The sequence below is a fragment of the Neovison vison genome, chromosome 13 (genome assembly GCF_020171115.1).
Source record: "Neovison vison isolate M4711 chromosome 13, ASM_NN_V1, whole genome shotgun sequence".
Classification (NCBI taxonomy): domain Eukaryota; kingdom Metazoa; phylum Chordata; class Mammalia; order Carnivora; family Mustelidae; genus Neogale; species Neogale vison.
This window is the reverse complement of record NC_058103.1, coordinates 96,009,445-96,028,450: the sequence shown is the minus strand read 5'-3', so window position 1 is coordinate 96,028,450 and position 19,006 is coordinate 96,009,445. Positions and strand designations below refer to the sequence as shown.

Genomic DNA, 19,006 nt, shown 5'->3' with positions numbered 1-19,006 from the left:
AGGGGACATACAGGTTTCCAATCATGTATTAAGTCACATGCATAGAAAACCAGAGCATAAGAAATGCAATCAATGATAATGTAATAACTATATAATGAGTCAGACGGTAGCTATATAGTGGTGAATGTAGCATAATATGTAAGCTTGTCAAATTGCTAAGTTGTATACCTGAAACTAGTGTAATATTGTGTGTCAATTATACTAAAAAAAAACTTTTTAAACCTGAAAATAAGTTAAATACAATTTTTGTAAATAACTTAAATGTAATATTGAGCTCTAATTTCTCAAGAGCTGTTTTGATTAACACTTTTTATATTCCCAGAAGTTTCTGCAGGGCATTTTTCATATCTTTGTTCCTAAGACTGTATATCACAGGATTAAGGAGGGGGGTCACAACAGAATAAAACAGAGTCACAATCTTTTGTGTTCCAGCTTCATGCTCAGATGTTGGGCTTCCATACATGACAAGTACTGAGCCATAGAACAGTGAAACCACAGCCAGATGAGACCCACAGGTGGAGAAAGCCTTTCTTTTCCCAGCTGCTGAAGGGACTTTCAGTACTGCTCTTAGGACCAGAGCATAGGACCCCGTGATGAAGAGAAAGGGAATAACGAGGGGCAGAGGACTTAAAGTGGAGAAGACAAGCTCTATCACAGGAGCTTTTTTGCACATGAGTGCTAGAAGAGGACCTGGATCACACAAAAAGTGGTCAATGATCCTGGATCCGCAGAATGACATTTGGGAGATGATGACGATGGGAATCAAGAACCAGAAAAAACCAAGTATCCAGCAAGTGACCACAAGATTGGTGCAGAGACCTCTTGTCATCATGGTTGGATAGTGTAGAGGTCGGCAGATGGCAAGGTACCGATCAAATGCCATAATAGCCAAGAAAAAGCATTCTGTAGATCCCAAGGAGAAGAAAAAGTAGAACTGGAGAAAGCATCCAGAGAAGGAGATGACCTTGGTATCAGAGAGGAAGTTGGCTAACATGTTGGGGACAGTGGAGGTGACATAGCAGATCTCTAGGAAGGAGAAGTTGGCGAGCAAGATGTACATGGGAGTATGGAGTCTCTGATCCCAGCGCACTGCCCAGATGATAGACCCATTGCCCATGAGGGTCAGGAGGTAGAGAAGGGTGAAGAGCAGAAAGAGGAGGATCTGCCCTTCCCTGGGGCAAGGGAAGCCCAAAAGGATGAAGCCAGTGATGGTGCTGGAGCTGTTGGAGATTATCATGTGTCTGGGAACTGTAAAAAGGCCATCAAATTATTGAATGACAGTGTAAAGAGAGACGGGGACCCAGAGTTTATTTAAAACATCTTGGGAAAGAAAATAGAGAACTATATGTTTATAGTTACTTTTTTTCTTAGAAAGAAAAATATTGAGCTGGGTTACTTTTTATTCTCATTGACATTTTCACTGTGGACTCAAGATAACTCTGGTTATAATTGATAAGGTCTTGAAGGAGAGTGTTGTAGAGGTGTTTTAAGATTAGATTAGACCTTATATTTAATAGAGTTTCTGTCTACCTACCTGTTCTCACAAAAGTGGAATTTTTTCCATTTTCAGAAGTGGTGACATTTGCGGTTGTGGCAGAAATTGCATCAAACTCTTTATTATGTAACAAACTTGGAACTTTTTTGAATGACTTCTTTTACATGATTTTTGAAATTGGCCTTATTTAAAACTAAATGATTACCTTAATTTGATAATATTACACACCAGTTTTATGTGAAAACAGTCAAGCCAATTGGCAAGAATTAGCTTTAGTTTCTGTTGTGTTAAAAACAAATAGCATGGAGGACAAGGGGCGTTAGAGAGGAGTAGGGAATTTGGGTAAATTGGAAGGGGAGGTGAACCATGAGAGACTATGGACTCTGAAAAACAGTCTGAGGGTTTTGAAGTGGCGGGGGGGTGGGAGGTTGGGGTACCAGGTGGTGGGTATTATAGAGGGCACGGCTTGCATGGAGCACTGGGTGTGGTGAAAAAATAATGAATACTGTTTTTCTGAAAATAAATAAATTGGAAAAGCAAACAAACAAACAAACAAACAACAAAAAAAAAACAGCAATTGTAGCCATCCATGGTTGACCAAGGTGAAAGAATTATTAATGGGCCATGTAGAAACAGGTCTGTGCTTACCTAAAAAAGACATATGAATTTTCCTAGTTTATAGTTATAAATATAATTCTATTCCAACAATATATACTATGGTAATTATTAATAATATGGAATTCTAAATAGTGGTGGATTTGTAGGGGATGCAAAGCTAAAACTTTACTCCATCCTTCAGTAACTCCTTAGGATGATCTCAAGGCAGAGTGGCTTTTAAATGTTGAATATTACATACAGTTGTTTTCTTTTGTTCTAAATAAGTTAGAATAACTTTGTTAAGCAATTATGTACTCAGGCCTTGGAATCAATTAGAACCCTCTGTAAATAAATGTATAAATAAGCAACAGAAAAAAAATAAGCAACAGAAAATCTGTGTCCCCCCCCCCATTTTATGTTAAGTCCATATTTTGCTTTTTGAAAATTGGCACAGGTATCCAGGGAGTCGAATAATTTCTTACTGTGAGTAATCAAGTTCTGAGAAAACTGTAGGACCAAGAGCAAAAGGTGACAGCAACCAGCTGATACTCCATCTCAAGTATTAGGTTTGGGGGCTTAAAGAGTTGCACTGGAGGAAGAACAGTCGTGTAAAGGGGGGTAAGGCGGGGTAAGACTGGAACAGTCACAGCATAACTTTTAAAACCGTTTCTGGGCCATTTGAAACTAAGGATCCCCTGATTCTGATAGCGTGGGGGATTCTTGGGGCCGATAAAATCTCCACAGATCTGCCTGACTCTATTTACCATGTATAAACTGGAATAGGGTTTAATGGACTCTGGTCTTGGTGGAGGAAAAGTGAGCTAGATTCTTTTGGTATCTGCATTATGAACTTCCATTTCCTAGACGTCTTTTCCTTTTCTGCTTTTAAACTCATTTGTGTAGGGGCCTACTAAATTTCTGAGACCACACATTTATCTCTTAAAAAGGGTAGTTGGAAGCAGACAACAGAAGAATGTATTTTTTTAAAGTCACTCTGTACCAGCTTCGTTCATGATTAAGGACCTTAAGCATTTAGCCTTTTTTTGCAGCATGCCCTGCAGTGTTTTCAAAGTTACATTGGAGTCACATGAGCCTGCTGATTGCTAAAGAATTAAAACAGGGACATGGGAAAGATTTTGCTATGTGTAAATCCTTGATGGATTCTAAAAAAGAGATTAAGTCTATAAGTCTAGCGCTAATTTAGAGGAAGTTAACTTAATTATGAGCAATTAAAAACAAAGGTTACTAATAATGATTAGTATTTTTGACCAGGATTGTTTTGCTGGTATTTGTGAAATTCCATTTTAGGAGTAAACATCTTAGCATGAGCACAGTCTAATAATTGGTCCTTGTATTAAATGTTTAAGAATTCTGCCCCCTCCCTGCCGTAGAACTTATTTCAGTGTTGTATTTCTTCCCTTTCTCTTACCCTCACATCTCATTCGTCAACAATTTCTGTTCATTTGTCTCCAAAATAAGTCTCTGGTCCACCTACTTCTCTGTAGCTTAAGCTGTCATCTTTTCTCTGCTGGACTTCTGTGATGCTGTTCTGACTGCTTCCTGCTTCCACCCTTCCCCTCTATAACCTGCTATCCATGCCACAGCCAGAGTGACTATTTAAAAAAGGAAAATCAGATCAGTCCTTGTTCTTGCATGAGGATTTCAATTAACTTCCCAAAGCACTTACAGTAAATAAAATCTCCACACCAGGGTCTTTGATTTGACCCTGCTTAATATTTCTAACTTCACCTCATGATTCTGTTAATCAAACACACACACACATACATACTTTCTTTGTCTCTCATACACACATGCCCCCCTCCCCCAACATACACTATTGTGCAAAGGAGGTGAACACATAGGGACTTCAGATATAAAATAAGGTTCAACAAGCAGAGGGGTTGTAGAATGTGCCCTTCTCTGGGCTGATCTCACTGGGAGGTGTACATATTTGAACTAGACCCATACTAGCCAGAATTTCAGTAGAGACAGACCCATTTCTGTAATGCTTTACACCAAGGGCCAGCAAATTTTGTCTTAAAAATTTTGGGTTGTAGGGGCATTTGGGTGGCTCAGTCAGTTAAGTGTCTGCCTTAGGCTCAGGTCATGATCCCAGAGTCCTGGGATCAAGCCCCATGTCGAACTCTCTACATAGCAGGGAGTCTTCTTCTCCCTCTCACTCTCCCTCTTTGCTCTTCCTATCTCTCAAATAAGTAAATAAAAATCTTAAAAAATTTTTTTGGCTTGCAGGCCACATAGTCTCTGTCACAACTACTCACCTTTGCTGTTGTGTGAAAGCAGCTACAGACATTATCTAACTGAATGCACATGGCTGTATTCCAATAAAATGTTATTTATGTCCACTGAAATTTGGATTTCATGTAACTTTCATGTGTCACAGAATGTTATTCTTACATATTGATTTTATATTTAAGTTAAAAATGTCAGAATTATTAGTCCATTGGCCATACAAAAACAGACAGCAGGCTAGATTTGTTCCATTGGTTATAGTTTACTGACTCCTGCTCTTTCGTATTTATAAGCAGGAAGGCAGGCACCATCCATTTGACTGTGGAATGATGACAACTTGGTCCAACAATAATGACCTTTTAAGAAAAAGCGGGGACAGCTGTTGGGATCTACCTGTTCTGCTTAGCAGATCTGTTAGGACAGCTTTCCATTAAATTACAAAAATGAATTAAAACTATCAGGATTTGCCCTAATTTCTATGTCTCTGTACACACATGCACAGATGTATATGTGCACACAATAGTTCAGAAATACAACATTGGCTGCCTTTTAGTTTCTAGAAGTGAATACTTCCCTGACTCAGGCTCTTTGTTTTTGTCCTTCAAGTTTATCCCTGGTGCCCAGGACAGTCTGAAGAAAATAGTATTTTGTAAATATTTGTCAAAGAAATTATCTACATTGTTACAGAGAATATAGCTAGGTGATAGATACATAAATATTTATGAATTACTTCACTTGAACTTCAAAAATCCTGTGAGATGAAATTTTAGGAAATGAAATGTAGAAGGAAGACTGGGGAAAAATGACCTGGGGCTACAGAGCATTGACCCATACTTGAGAGGAATTCCATTCAAAGGAAGCAATGCAAGATGGAATGTTCTGGATAGTAGGGCATGTTGCACCCCGACTGCTAAAGATAGTTGTGATCCCACAGCTTTTGGATGTCGAAGCAGGAAAGAGTGGGATAGAAATTCTAGATTCAGTTCTGCGACAGAGTTGCTCAGTGGCTCTAGTGGGTGTTTCTGTTTTGTTTTCTTTTTTTAATCTTTATAAGCTTTGATTTCTTTATATGAAAAGGGAGTAGCAGCATATGAGTTTTAATCACTTTTAATTATAAAATGCTTTATATGAAAAGGGAGTAGCAGCATATGATCTTTATCACTTTTAATTATAAAATTCCCTATGACCCTGCAATTGCACTCTTGGGTATTTACCCCAAAGATACAGATGTTGTGAAAAGAAGGGCCATCTGTACCCCAATGTTTATAGCAGCAATGGCCACGGTCACCAAACTGTGGAAAGAACCAAGATGCCCTTCAACGGATGAATGGATAAGGAAGATGTGGTCCATATACACTATGGAGTATTATGCCTCCATCAGAAAGGATGAATACCCAACTTTTGTAGCAACATGGACGGGACTGGAAGAGATTATGCTGAGTGAAATAAGTCAGGCAGAGAGAGTCAATTATCATATGGTTTCACTTATTTGTGGAGCATAACAAATAGCATGGAGGACAAGGGGCATTAGAGAGGAGTAGGGAATTTGGGTAAATTGGAAGGGGAGGTGAACCATGAGAGACTATGGACTCTGAAAAACAATCTTAGGGGTTTGAAGTGGCGGGGGGGGTGGGAGGTTGGGGTACCAGGTGGTGGGTATTATAGAGGGCACATCTTGCATGGAGCACTGGGTGTGGTGAAAAAATAATGAATAATGTTTTTCTGAAAATAAATAAATTGAAAAAAAATGCTTACTCTCATTCCAAGTACAGCAAAAGTGCACATCCTCTGGAGACTTTATAGATCTACAGGCAATATTTTAGTCACATTTATGTCTCAGATAAAACATCACTTGTATAGATTGTTGCTTATATGTGAAAACCAAAAGATCCAGGCCAGCTATCTTTCAGGGCAATTCTCTCATGTTGAGTGTCTGACAGAGTTGCCGTAGAAAACAAGAAGGGTGTGAAAAATGATAATCTGTGTGTCATCACGATTTCATGCTTGACCTAACTAAATTGACAGTGGGTAAAAAAAAAGATATATCTAACAAGACCGCATTCTTCCTCACCTTTTATTAGTTGGCCTCTCCATACAGAGAGTGGCAGTATTTACCTGGTATGGGGCTTTGGACAGTGGCAGGAAGATTTTCCAGGCTCAGTTTTAGAAAGTGCTGTGTAGATGTAGTGCATATATGGATACAGTCCTGTCAAAGCTGTGGTAGGTATTCAGGATGCATAGACTGAGTTAATTAAGAAGTCAGACAAAATAAACTACACTCTTACCTTCATTATATCTTGGAAAGTTTGGGTAGACCCAATCTAGGACAGCCAGGTCCTGAGCTGTCAGATGAGAGAAAGATGTTTCTCTAATATTTCCTTTTTTCCTAAGGCAGGTCTGAGAAGACAGGATGGTATAGAAGTATTACTAACCTGCTCTCTTAACTGCACATCCTTTTACTTCATTTGGTTGGGACAGATTATCACACCTGTCCCTGTCTGCAAAGCACTTGAAAATAGGAACAGTGTTCTCATTTATGAGAAGTGATTGGTAGCTAAGCCTAGTAGAAAAGCAAAGTATTTGGGGTAAGGAGCCCAAGGTTTGAATTACAAATCATATTTTACCAATTATATGAACGTTGTCAAGCCAGTTTTGTAATACCATTTCCCAGTCTTTTCATCTGCAAAATGGGCAGAGTAACACTTTCACCAAGGGGTGGGGGACTCTGAGATAACCTGTGGAAGAGCCTTATCTAGGTCCTCACACAAAAATGCTTAGGAATTGTTAACTATATAATATATACCTGAAGCAAAGTGAAAGGGAGCCTTATTTAGGGGGTGGTAGTTTTTCTATCGCTTTTATGTTTATTATCTCCTCTAAGCTTTGTGTCATTGCTTTCAAGGGGACAAACCTGAAGATTCTCTTACAGTATCTGGTCTTCCTGGAGAGGAGAGCGGGTCTCTTCCACAATAACCCTCAATGAGTGAAGGTGTAGAAATAGGGTGATCTCTTTGTATTTGCTGGAGGTCAGAGGGATTATAAGCAGAGCCTCTAGGGAGTGGGCCCTGCTCCATGAGGATCACTTTTCCACTGCTAGAAAGAGAACCATGTCAGGAGACTGTTCTGTGCCAGTTCTTTTCTTCCCCAGGGGCCTGCCTTCTCTGGAGACCCTGATGCCTTCCACCTTTGTTTTCTAGTAGAGGAGAAAATATTACCTTTTCCAGCCCTAAAGTTCTGATGACCTGAGATCTAGTCAACCTCCAAACCGACTCAGAGCACCTGCCGGCTGCCCAAAGGAAAGTCTATCCAAGTAATAGGGTGTGGTGACTGCATGCAGGAAGCAACTCACTGGGCCTCTAGTGAGTGGTGTGAATCATGGGTTTTAGGGACAGAACCTCTTCTGACTTTCTAGAAAGGAGAGATGGGGGAAGGTGTGATGAGATCTCAGGCATAGAGGGCTGTGCAGCTGCAGCTGGAATCAATCTTCCTGGCTCCTACCTGGTTTCTTTATAGATCTTTCCTTTCTTTTTTATGGTTGGGCCCTGTGAGCCTCAAGCAGCTGAATTTTAGGGCACACCACCCAGGTCCAGGAGAGGCCAGAGCAGGGCATTTCACAGTTCCTCTCCAGCAGTTGCATCTGGAAGCTGGGTTCTATGCCTCCCTCATCTCTGATGGAGTGCAGGTTTTTTTTTTTTTTTTTTTTAGCACAACTCATTTTCTGTCCTTCTGCTTCCAACTATGGAAGAAGGTTCATCTTAAAGACTTAATTAGTTCATTTTGCTTCCTTGTTTGAACAGCTTTAATATTTCCCTCAGTCACAACACAAGATTCAAAACTGACAAAACAAGAACACCTGCAATTCATCTCTAAAATTATTATTTTTAAAATGTTTTATTTATTTATTTTTCATGTTTTATTTATTTATTTGACAGAGATTACAAATAGGCATAGAGGCAGAGGGGGAAGCAGGCTCCCCACTGAGCAGAGAGCCCAATGCAGGGCTCGATTCCAGGACTCCGATATCATGACCTGAGCCAGTCACCCAGGCGCCCCTCATCTCTAACATTGTTATTCCTGTTGTTGTTATTTTCCTTTTCCCCACTGTTTCTTACAGATGTTCTTATGTCACAGCCACATCAAGCTACTTAGCATGCAATGGAAGGTCATATATTTTCATGGAATGAATAATTTCACCCTCTGAAAAGTAGACAAGAACACTGCATTAATGACTGGCAGTGGGAGAGCTAAGCCCTGAGGTGTGAGGGATCTGGGGAGATTAATTTACTCATGCAGATAATGAGAGCTAATTTATGACGTGTCCTCTTTGTATTCCTTTTCTTGTTTTGTGTTTTGTCAGCATCATCTCTTACTGATCCCCTCAGCCTAGATATTTTCTCACAGAATTCTTGGAGGTGGTATTAGTACAGTGTAACAGAGGTCATTAGTTCCCTGCGTATATTCCCTCCATATTTCCTCCTTTGTTCACTTTAGTGTACCTGCCAACCTCCACGTTTATTTCCCAGAGGTTTTTTTTGTTGTTGATTTTGTTTTGTTTTCTGACTGGGAAACCTGCTTTGCCTGCCTTTTTTTCATTCTTTCACATCACAAGTTCTGGGAAGTTAATGACCTCTGTGCTCCCTAGAAGCCTTCAACTATGGACAGATGAGAACTGGGATATCAAAATTCCAGCTTCCTTGCTCCTGTAGTGAAGCAACTCTGGGATGTCTACGGGACTTCTCTGGGGTTCCTTAGAGGGATTAGCTCCAGTTACCCACAGTGGTAGCTGGCTTGACAATGTACCTTTTCTACTGGAATACTTCCTTGTTTCACTCTTCTGTCAATGTTCCATTCATTACCCAAATGAACTAGTTTCACTGGACTCCTTCTCAGGATTTTTTTCTGGGGAGAACAGCAGAGACATAGGGGCAGGTACATTATGACCCTACCACTATTTGTAACTGTTTAGATGAGCAAAGTTGTTTCAAGTTTCAAACAACCAGTAAACATTTTTTTTCCAAATAAACTTTTTGACAATTTAAATAGTTAGATGGGTGCTATTCTTTATAATGTTTTCTCTAAGAGTATTACTAATTTTGTTTGGAAACATGAATTATGAAAGTTATGAAATAAAAACATTAATAATTTACTGTTAAAATTCATCTATAAATAGCTTTTTCTCCATATTACTCACTCTACAAGTTTTTAGGAGAAAGAACAAAACATTTTTGCTTTACCTAATTCTGTCATCTCCATTTCATTGGTCATAATTGCTGGATAAGATTAGATTGTGAACAAGTTTTCTGCTTCTTTTATGATAATTATGAAACTAAACTAGCATAACCACTTAGCTTAATTTACACCAGTAAACTTTGGTCAAAATTGAATTTTTTTTTTTGCTTTTGAGTTGTAGAAATTCTTTACATATTTGGGTTTTAACCTGTTGTCAAATATATGGTTTGCAAACACTTTGCCATTCTGCAGGTTCCGTTTTCATTTAGTGTATTATTTCTTTTGCTGTGCAGAAGCTTTTAAGTTTGATGTACCAGTTGTTGCTTTTTGCTTTTCTTTTATGGGCTTTGGTGTCATATCCAAAAAATAATTGTGCAGACCAGAGACTTTTCTGGAAGCTTTGCCTTATGGTTTATTCTAAGAGTTTTACAATTTTTAGATCTTATGCTCATCTATTTGAGTTTGTTTCTTGTGTATGATGGAGGATATGGTTCCAATTTCATTCTTTTGCATGTGGGTATTCAGTTTCTCAGTGCCATTTATTAAGGAGACTATCCTTTCCCCATTTGGTGTTCTTAGTCCTTTTGCCAAAGAGTAGTTGATCTTATATGCATAGGCTTATTAGATGTGTCTTCTTTCAGCTTTGTAAACTTACTGTTATAATTTTGAAGCTTGCTACACATTGGGATGTACTGTGCTGTCTCATTGTTTATTTTCTCATCTGTGGGCTGAACAGGAGAAGAGAATGCTGTACTTTCTTTTCCAAAGCAGTCACTTACACAGTCAAAACATAAGATATGTTCACATCCTCCTCAGCGTGTAGATTCCTTCAAGATATTGCTATAATACAAATATTTCAGGTTCTTATCCAGTTGATTGTATCAGTTTCTTATTGATGCTTCAACAAATGCCAAAAATTTAGTGGCTGAAAACATGCATCTGTATTACCTTAGGGTTCTAGAAGATAGAGTCCAAAATAGGTCCACTGGATTAAAATCAAGATGTCAGCAGGACAGAGTTCCTTATGGAGGCTGTAAGGGAGAATAATTTCTTTGCCTTTTTTTTTTTATAGCTTTCAGATGTCTTCTGCATTATCTGGCTCATGACTTCCTCTTCCATCTTCAAAGACATCTTCAAACCTTGCTCAGACTCTAGTCTCTATTTCCATTGTCTTATTTCCCTCTTTACTCTTTTCTACTTCTTTCCTCTTGCACTTATAAGGAAGTTTTAAGTGTCATATGTTTTGTTCTCCATATTCTATAAAGAATAGCACCCATCTAACAATATTTAAATTGTCAAAAATTTATTTGGAAAAAAATGTTTACTTGTTGTTTGAAACTTGAAAGAATGTTTCTCATCTAAACATATGATAATTGTCTTTCTCTGATTGAATTATTTTGCTCAGCATAATACCCTCTAGTTCCATTCACGTCGTTGCAAATGGCAAGATTTCATTTCTTTTGATGTCTGCATAGTATTCCATTGTATATATATACCATATCTTCTTTATCCATCCATCTGTTGATGGACATCTAAGTTCTTTCCATAGTTTGTGGACATTGCTGCTGTAAACATTTAGGTGCACGTGCCCCTTTGGATCACTACATTTGTATCTTTAGGGTACAATACCCAATACTTTAGGGTAAATACCCAGTAGTGTGATTGCTAGGTCATAGGGTAGCTCTATTACCAACTTTCTGAGGAGCCTCCATGCTGTTTCCAGAGTGGCTGCACCAGCTTACATTCCCACCAACAGCGTAGAAGGGTTTGCCTTTCTCTGCATCCACACCGCATCTGTCATTTCCTGACTTGTTAATTTTAGTCATTCTGACTGGTGTGCGGTGGTATCTCATTGTGGTTTTGATTTGTACTTCCCTGATGGCAAGCAATATGGAACACCTTTTCAGGTGTCTGTTGGCCATTTGGATGTGTTCTTTGCAGAAATGTCTGTTCATGTCTTCTGCCCATTTCTTGATTGGATTATTTGCTCTTTGGGTGTTGAGTTTGATAAGTTCTTTATAGATTTTGGACACTAGCCCTTTATCTGATATGTCATTTGTGACTATCTTCTCCCATTCTGTGAGTTTTTTTTTTGGTTTTGTTGACTGTTTCTTTTGCTTTGCAAAAACTTTTGATCTTGATGAAGTCCCAACAGTTCATTTTTGCCATTCCTTCCCTCACCTTTGGCGATGGTTCTAGGAAGAAGTTGCTGTGGCTGAGGTTGAAGAGTTTGCTGCCTGTGTTCTCCTCTAGGGTTTTGCTGGATTCCTGTTTTACACTGAGGTCTTTTGTCCATTTTGAGTCTATTATTGGGTGTGGTGTAAGGAAATGGTCCAGTTTCATTCTTCTGTATGTGGCTGTCCAATTTTCCCAACACTATTTGTTGATGAGACTGTTTTTTTCCCCTTGGACACTCTTCCCTGCTCTGTTGAAGATTAGTTGACCATAGAGTTGAGAGTCTATTTCTGGGTTCTCTATTCTGTTCCATTCATCTATGTGTCTGTTTTTGTGCCAGTACCACATGATTACATTACTTGATGATTACAGCTTTGTAAGAGAGCTTGAAGTCTGAAATTGTGATGCCACAAACTTTGGTTGGCTTTCTTGCTTTTTATCTATCTATCTATTTATTTATTTATTATTTTATTTATTTATTTATATTTATTTTCAGCATAACAGTCTTCATTGTTTTTGCACCACACCCAGTGCTCCATGTAATCCATGCCCTCTCTAATACCCACAACCTGGTTCCCCCAACCTTCCACCCCACCGTCCCTTCAAAACCCTCAGATTGTTGTTCAGAGTCCATAGTCTCTCATGGTTCACCTCTACTTCCAATTTTCCCCAACTCCCTTCTCCTCTCTAACTCCCTTTGTCCTCCATGCTATTTGTTATGCTCCACAAACAAGTGAAACCATATGATAATTGACTCTCTCTGCCTGACTTATTTCACTCAGCATAATCTCTTCCAGTCCCATCCATGTTGCTACAAAAGTTAGGTATTCATCCTTTCTGATGGAGGCCTAATACTCCATAGTGTATATGGACCACATCTTCCTGATCCATTCGTCTGTTGAAGGGCATCTTGGTTCTTTCCATAGTTTGGTGAGCTCTCTTCTTGACAAATGTCTTTGTAAGAGTAGGCTGAGGTTATTATTATACCCAACTTTTGTAGTAACATGGACGGGACTGGAAGAGATTATGCTGAGTGAAATAAGTTATAGAGTTGAGGGTCCATATCTGGGCTCTCTACTCTGGCCCACTGGTCTATGTGTCTGTTTTTATGCCAGTACCATGCTGTCTTGGTGATCACAGCTTTGTAATAAAGCTTGAAATCAGGTAAGGTGATGCCGCCAGCTTTATTTTTGTTTTTAAACATTTCCTTAGCGATTCGGGGTCTCTTCTGATTCCATACAAATTTTAGGATTATTTGCTCCAGCTCTTTGAAGAATGCCGGTGGAATTTTGATCGGAATGGCATTAAAAGTATAGATTGCTCTAGGCAGTCTAGACATTTTAACAATGTTTATTCTTCCGATCCAAGAGCATGGAATGGTCTTCCATCTTTTTGTGTCTTCTTCAATTTCTTTCATGAGTGTTCTATAGTTCCTCAAGTATAGATCCTTTACCTCTTTAGTTAGGTTTATTCCCAGGTATCTTATGGTTCTTGGTGCTATAGTAAATGGAATCGATTCTCTAATTTCCCTTTCTGTATTTTCATTGTTAGTGTATAAGAAAGCCACTGATTTCTGCACATTGACTTTGTATCCTGCCACGCTGCTGAATTGCTGTATGAGTTCTAGTAGTTTGGGGGTGGAGTCTTTTGGGTTTTCCATATAAAGAATCATGTCATCTGCGAAGAGAGAGAGTTTGACTTCTTCATTACCAATTTGGATACCTTTTATTTCTCTCTGTTGTCTGATTGCTGTTGCTAGGACTTCTAATACTATGTTGAAAAAGAGGGGTGAAAGTGGGCATCCTTGTCTTGTTCCTGATCTCAATGGGAAGGCTGCAAGCTTTTTCCCATTGAGGATAATATTTGCTGTGGGTCTTTCATAGGTAGATTTGATGAGGTTCAGGAATGTTCCCTCTATCCCTATACTTTGAAGCGTTTTAATCAGGAATGGATGCTGGATTTTGTCAAATGCTTTTTCTGCATCAATTGAGAGGACCATGTGGTTCTTCTCTCTTCTCATATTAATTTGTTGTATCACATTGATTGATTTGCGAATGTTGAACCATCCTTGTAGCCCAGGGATGAATCCCACCTGATCATGGTGGATAATATTTTTAATGTGCTGTTGGATCCTGTTGGCTAGGATCTTGTTGAGAATCTTAGCATCCATATTCATCAGTGATATTGGTCTGAAATTCTCCTTTTTGGTAGGGTCCTTGCCTGGTTTGGGGATCAGGGTAATGCTGGCTTCATAGAAAGAGTCTGGAAGTTTTCCTTCTGCTTCAATTTTTTGAAACAGCTTCAGGAGAATAGGTGTGATTTCTTCTTTGAAGGTTTGGTAGAATTCCCCAGGGAATCCGTCAGGTCCTGGGCTCTTGTTTTTTGGGAGGTTTTTGATCACTGATTCAATCTCGTTATTAGATATCGGTCTATTCAGGTTGTCGATTTCTTCCTGGTTCAATTTTGGTAGTTTGTATTTTTCCAGGAATGCATCCATTTCATCTAGGTTGCTAAGCTTATTGGCATATAACTGTTCGTAATAACTTCTGATGATTGTTTCTACTTCCTTGGTGTTAGTTGTGATCTCTCCCTTTTCATTCAAAATTTTATGAATTTGGGCTTTCTCTCTTTTCTTTTGGATTAGTGTAGCCAATGGCTTATCGATCTTATTGATTCTTTCAAAAAACCAGCTTCTAGTTTCATTGATACGTTCTACTGTATCTCTGGTTTCTCCCTCATTGATCTCAGCTCTAATCTTGATGATTTCCCTTCTTATGTGTGGAGTTGGTTTGATTTGTTGTTGATCCTCCAGTTCTTTAAGGTGTAGAGACAGCTGGTGTGTTCTGGATTTTTCAATTCTTTTGAGCGAGGCTTGGATGGCTATATATTTTCCCCTTAGGACCGCCTTTGCTGTATCCCATAGGTTTTGGACCGAAGTGTCTTCATTCTCATTGGTTTCCATGAATTGTTTCAGTTCTTCTTTGATCTCCTGGTTGATCCAAGCATTCTTAAGCAAGGTGGTCTTTAGCTTCCAGGTGTTTTTGTTCCTTCGGAACTTTCCCTTGTGATTGAGCTCCAATTTCAAAGCATTGTGATCTGAGAATATGCAGGGAATAATCTCAGTCTTTTGGTATCGGTTGAGTCCTGATTTGTGACCCAGTATGTGGTCTATTCTGGAAAAGGTTCCGTGTGCACTTGAGAAGAATGAGTATTCTGTTGTTTTAGGGTGGAATGTTCTGTATATATCTATGAGGTCCATCTGGTCCAATGTGTTATTCAATACTCTTGTTTCTTTATTGATTTTCTGCTTCGATGATCTGTCTCATTCTGAGAGAGGTGTGTTAAGATCTCCTACGATTAGTGTATTCATATCAATATGACTCTTTATCTTGATTAACAGTTTTCTTAAGTAATTGGCTGCTCCCATATTGGGAGCATAGATATTTACAATTGTTAGATCATCTTGGTGGATAGTCCCTTTAAGGATTATGTAGTGTCCTTCTGTATCTCTGACTACAGTCTTTAGTTTGAAGTCTAATTTATCTGATATGAGAATCGCTACCCCAGCCTTCTTTTGAGTCCCATTGGCATGAAAGATGCTTCTCCACCCCTTCACTTTCAGTCTGCGTGTATCTTTAGGTTCAAAATGGGTCTCTTGTAGACAGCATATGAATGGGTCCTATCGTTTTATCCAACCTGCAACCCTGTGCCGTTTTATGGGTGCATTTAGGCCATTCACATTGAGAGTGATTATTGATAGATATGTTTTTATTGACATCGAGTTACCTTTGAAGTCTTTCTTTCTGTAGACTGTCTCTATATTTCTGTTCAATGCTATTCTTGGGATTTTTCCTCTTTTATAGAACCCCCCTTAATATTTCCTGCAGTGTCGGCTTGGTGGTTGCATAGTCTTTTAAGCCTTGCCGGTCTTGGAAACTCTTTATCTCTCCATCCATTTTGAATGTCAGTCTTGCTGGATAAAGTATTCTTGGCTGCATGTTCTTCTCATTTAGTGCCCTGAATATATCTTGCCAGCCTCTTCTGGCTTGCCAGGTCTCTGTGGACAGGTCTGACGTTATTCTGATGGGCTTCCCTCTGTAAGTAAGGAGCCTCTTTGCCCTGGCGGCTTTCAAGAGATTATACCTACAATTATAATTCCTCAATTTGATATCAGGTGTCGTGGTGTTTTTTTGGAATGTATAATCTTGGGTGGAGACCGTTCAGCCTCTAGTACATGAACGCTGGTTTCATTCGCGAGATTCGGAAAGTTTTCATGAAGGACTTGTTCCACGATATCTTCTAGATTTCTTTCTTTCTCCTCCCCTTCAGGGATTCCAATAATTCTGACGTTGGAACGCTTCATGGCATCATTTATTTCCCTGATTCTGCTTTCGTGGGATCTAAGCTGTTTGTTCCAGGCTTCCTCCTGATCCTTTCTCTCTATCTGTTTGTCCTCCAGATCACTAATTCTATCTTCTGTCTCAGTTACCCTAGCTTTGAGAGAGTTTAGATTAGATTGGAACTCATTGAGAGCATTGTGGACCTCCTCCCTGGTAGCTTTAAGCTCCGCCCTAACATTGTGAACATCCTGTCTGGTCGCTTTCAGTTTGGCCCTAATCAATTCTGTTTGGTCATCCATGGCTTTCTACAACCTAGCTATTGCCTGGATAATTGTTAGCCTGAATTCTCTTTCCGACATATTGTCTATGTTGATAGCCATTAGCTCTGTTGCAGAAGGTCCATCCTCTGTATTTTTCTTCTGTTGGGCATTCCTCCTCCTAGTCATTTTGGTGGGAGAAGACTGAACAGATGTAGCTGGATGTATCAACTCTGGTGCAGTCAAGGTGCACCCTGGAACACTTCTGAGCAATCAGGATTCCCCACCCAAACGAGAGACAAAAGAAAAGAAAAAGAGGAAAAGAAGAAAAAGAAAAACAAAAAAGAAAAAAGAGAGAGAGAGAGAGACAGGAAAGAAAGGGAAGATGAAAGAGAAGGTTCAGCCCAGATGGGCCCCAAGGTAAGATTTATGAAGTAGACAAACAAAAAGAGATAAAAAGACTGATACAATTATATGGCAAGAGAAAAAAAGAAAAAAATATATATATGCAAATAAATCTTCCTGGATGTATCTTGATGTCTTTGTTAAAGGACTCAACTCTCCTAAGATAAAGGGGATTAAAAATTGGTTTACCTATAGGGGTAGTATTGATTGGGAAAAGGGGATTACTTTGAAGTTAACTCTATATGAATATTAGAGGATAAAAATAAAAAGGAATATACTAGACTAAACTAAACTAAAATTTTTTTTAAAAAGGGAATTCAAAAAATAAAAATGCAAAAGACGCAGGTCTCTCTCACTCGGATTGGGGTATTACTTTCCCACTGGTCGCCACTGGTGGCTCCCTCCCCCTTTTGTTTATCTTCCGATATCAGTCCGCAGTTCCCATTCCGCTTTACCTGCTCACTGGCGTCTTCCGCCCCTGTAGAGATCCAGACGTGTATAATTCTGATCTCAGGCTGATTTCATGGGTGATCGGAGTTCTTTGGTAGGTAATCAGCTCACTTTGGGGTACTGGCTGAAAAGACACCTCTTCCTACTACCCCGCCATCTTGTCCCCCCCCAAATTGATGGTATTTTGATAGGGATTGCATTAAATGTGTAGGTTGTTTTAGGTAGCATAGACCTTTTCACACTATTTGTTCTTCCAGTCCATGAGCATGTAATGTTTTTCCCTTTCTTTATGTCTTCCTCAGTTCTTTCATGAATTTTCTATATTTTTCTGACTACAGATCTTTGCCTCTTTGGTTAGTTTTATCCCTAGGTGCCGCTTCCATTTGGCTATGAGAGAAGAATTAGGCACAAACAAGTCAGCTGCAAGAGATTGGGAGCAGGGGACAACAGTCGAAAAATCTATAAAGAACTTAACAAACTCCACACCCAAAGAACAAATAATCCAATCAAGAAATGGGCAGAGGACATGAACAGACGTTTCTGCAAAGAAGACATCCAGATGGCCAACAGACACATGAAAAAATGCTCCATATCACTCGGCATCAGGGAAATACAAATCAAAACCACAATGAGATATCACCTCACACCAGTCAGAATGGCTAAAATCAACAAGTCAGGAAATGACAGATGCTGGCGAGGATGCGGAGAAAGGGGAACCCTCCTACACTGTTGGAGGGAATGCACGCTGGTGCAACCACTCTGGAAAACAGCATGGAGGTTCCTCAAAATGTTGAAAATAGAACTGCCCTATGACCCAGAAATTGCACTACTGGGTATTTACCCTAAAGATACAAACGTAGTGATCCAAAGGGGCACATGCACCCGAATGTTTATAGCAGCAATGTCCACAATAGCCAAACTATGGAAAGAACCTAGATGTCCATCAACAGATGAATGGATCAAGAAGATGTGGTATATATACACAATGGAATACCATGCAGCCACCAAAAGAAATGAAATCGTGCCATTTGTGACAACATGGATGGAACTAGAGCGTATCATGCTTAGTGAAATAAGTCAAGCGGAGAAAGACAACTATCATATGATCTCCCTGATATGAGGAAGTGGTGATGCAACATGGGGGCTTAAGTGGGTAGGAGAAGAATCCATGAAACAAGACGGGATAGGGAGGGAGACAAATCATAAGTGACTCTTAATCCCACGAAACAAACTGTGGGTTGCTGGGGGGAGGGGGGTTGGGAGAAGGGGGGTAGGGTTATGGACATGGGGAGGGTACGTGCTTTTGGGTAAATTGGAAGGGGAGGTGAACCATGAGAGACTATGGACTCTGAAAAACAATCTGAGGGGTTTGAAGTGGCCGGGGGGTGGGAGGTTGGGGTACCAGGAGGTGGGTATTATAGAGGGCACGGCTTGCATGGACCACTGGGTGTGGTGAAAAAATAATAAATACTGTTTTTCTGAAAATAAATAAATTGGAAAAAAAAAAGAATTTCCAACTACCAGCCCCCCCCCCAAAAAAAAGAAAAGACTGCTGCCACGAGCAACTCCACAGTCTCACTTTTATTAGATAGAAACAATAGCCAACAGAAGGACTGATAAAAGTCAAACGTTAGTTGCACGTCCTGCGGACAAGCAAGAAGGACAAAGTTTATAGTTAACCAAGCACATTCAAAGGAGTCATCTAAAAAACAACGGGTGCTTCTGGGAAGAGAAAGGAGTGGTAGCGGAAAAGGGAAGCAGGCGGTATTTTGTTCCACCCTGAGCTGACCAGGCATTCCCTGATACTT

General features: G+C 39.6%; 1 protein-coding gene across 1 annotated transcript; it reads right to left on the bottom strand.

The window, feature by feature from the left end:
• Nucleotides 1-310: 310 nt before the first annotated feature.
• LOC122893238 (olfactory receptor 11G2-like) lies at nt 311-1,291 on the bottom strand. The gene has a single exon (XM_044230121.1). It carries the CDS (start codon nt 1,235-1,237, stop codon nt 311-313), a length of 927 nt encoding a protein of 308 aa, XP_044086056.1. The 5' UTR covers nt 1,238-1,291.
• Between the last annotated feature and the right edge of the window lie 17,715 nt (nt 1,292-19,006).

Coding starts and splice junctions, on each gene's coding strand:
- LOC122893238 (XM_044230121.1), bottom strand. CDS start 1,237: ATGATAATCTCCAACAGCTCCAGCACCATCACTGGCTTCATCCTTTTG.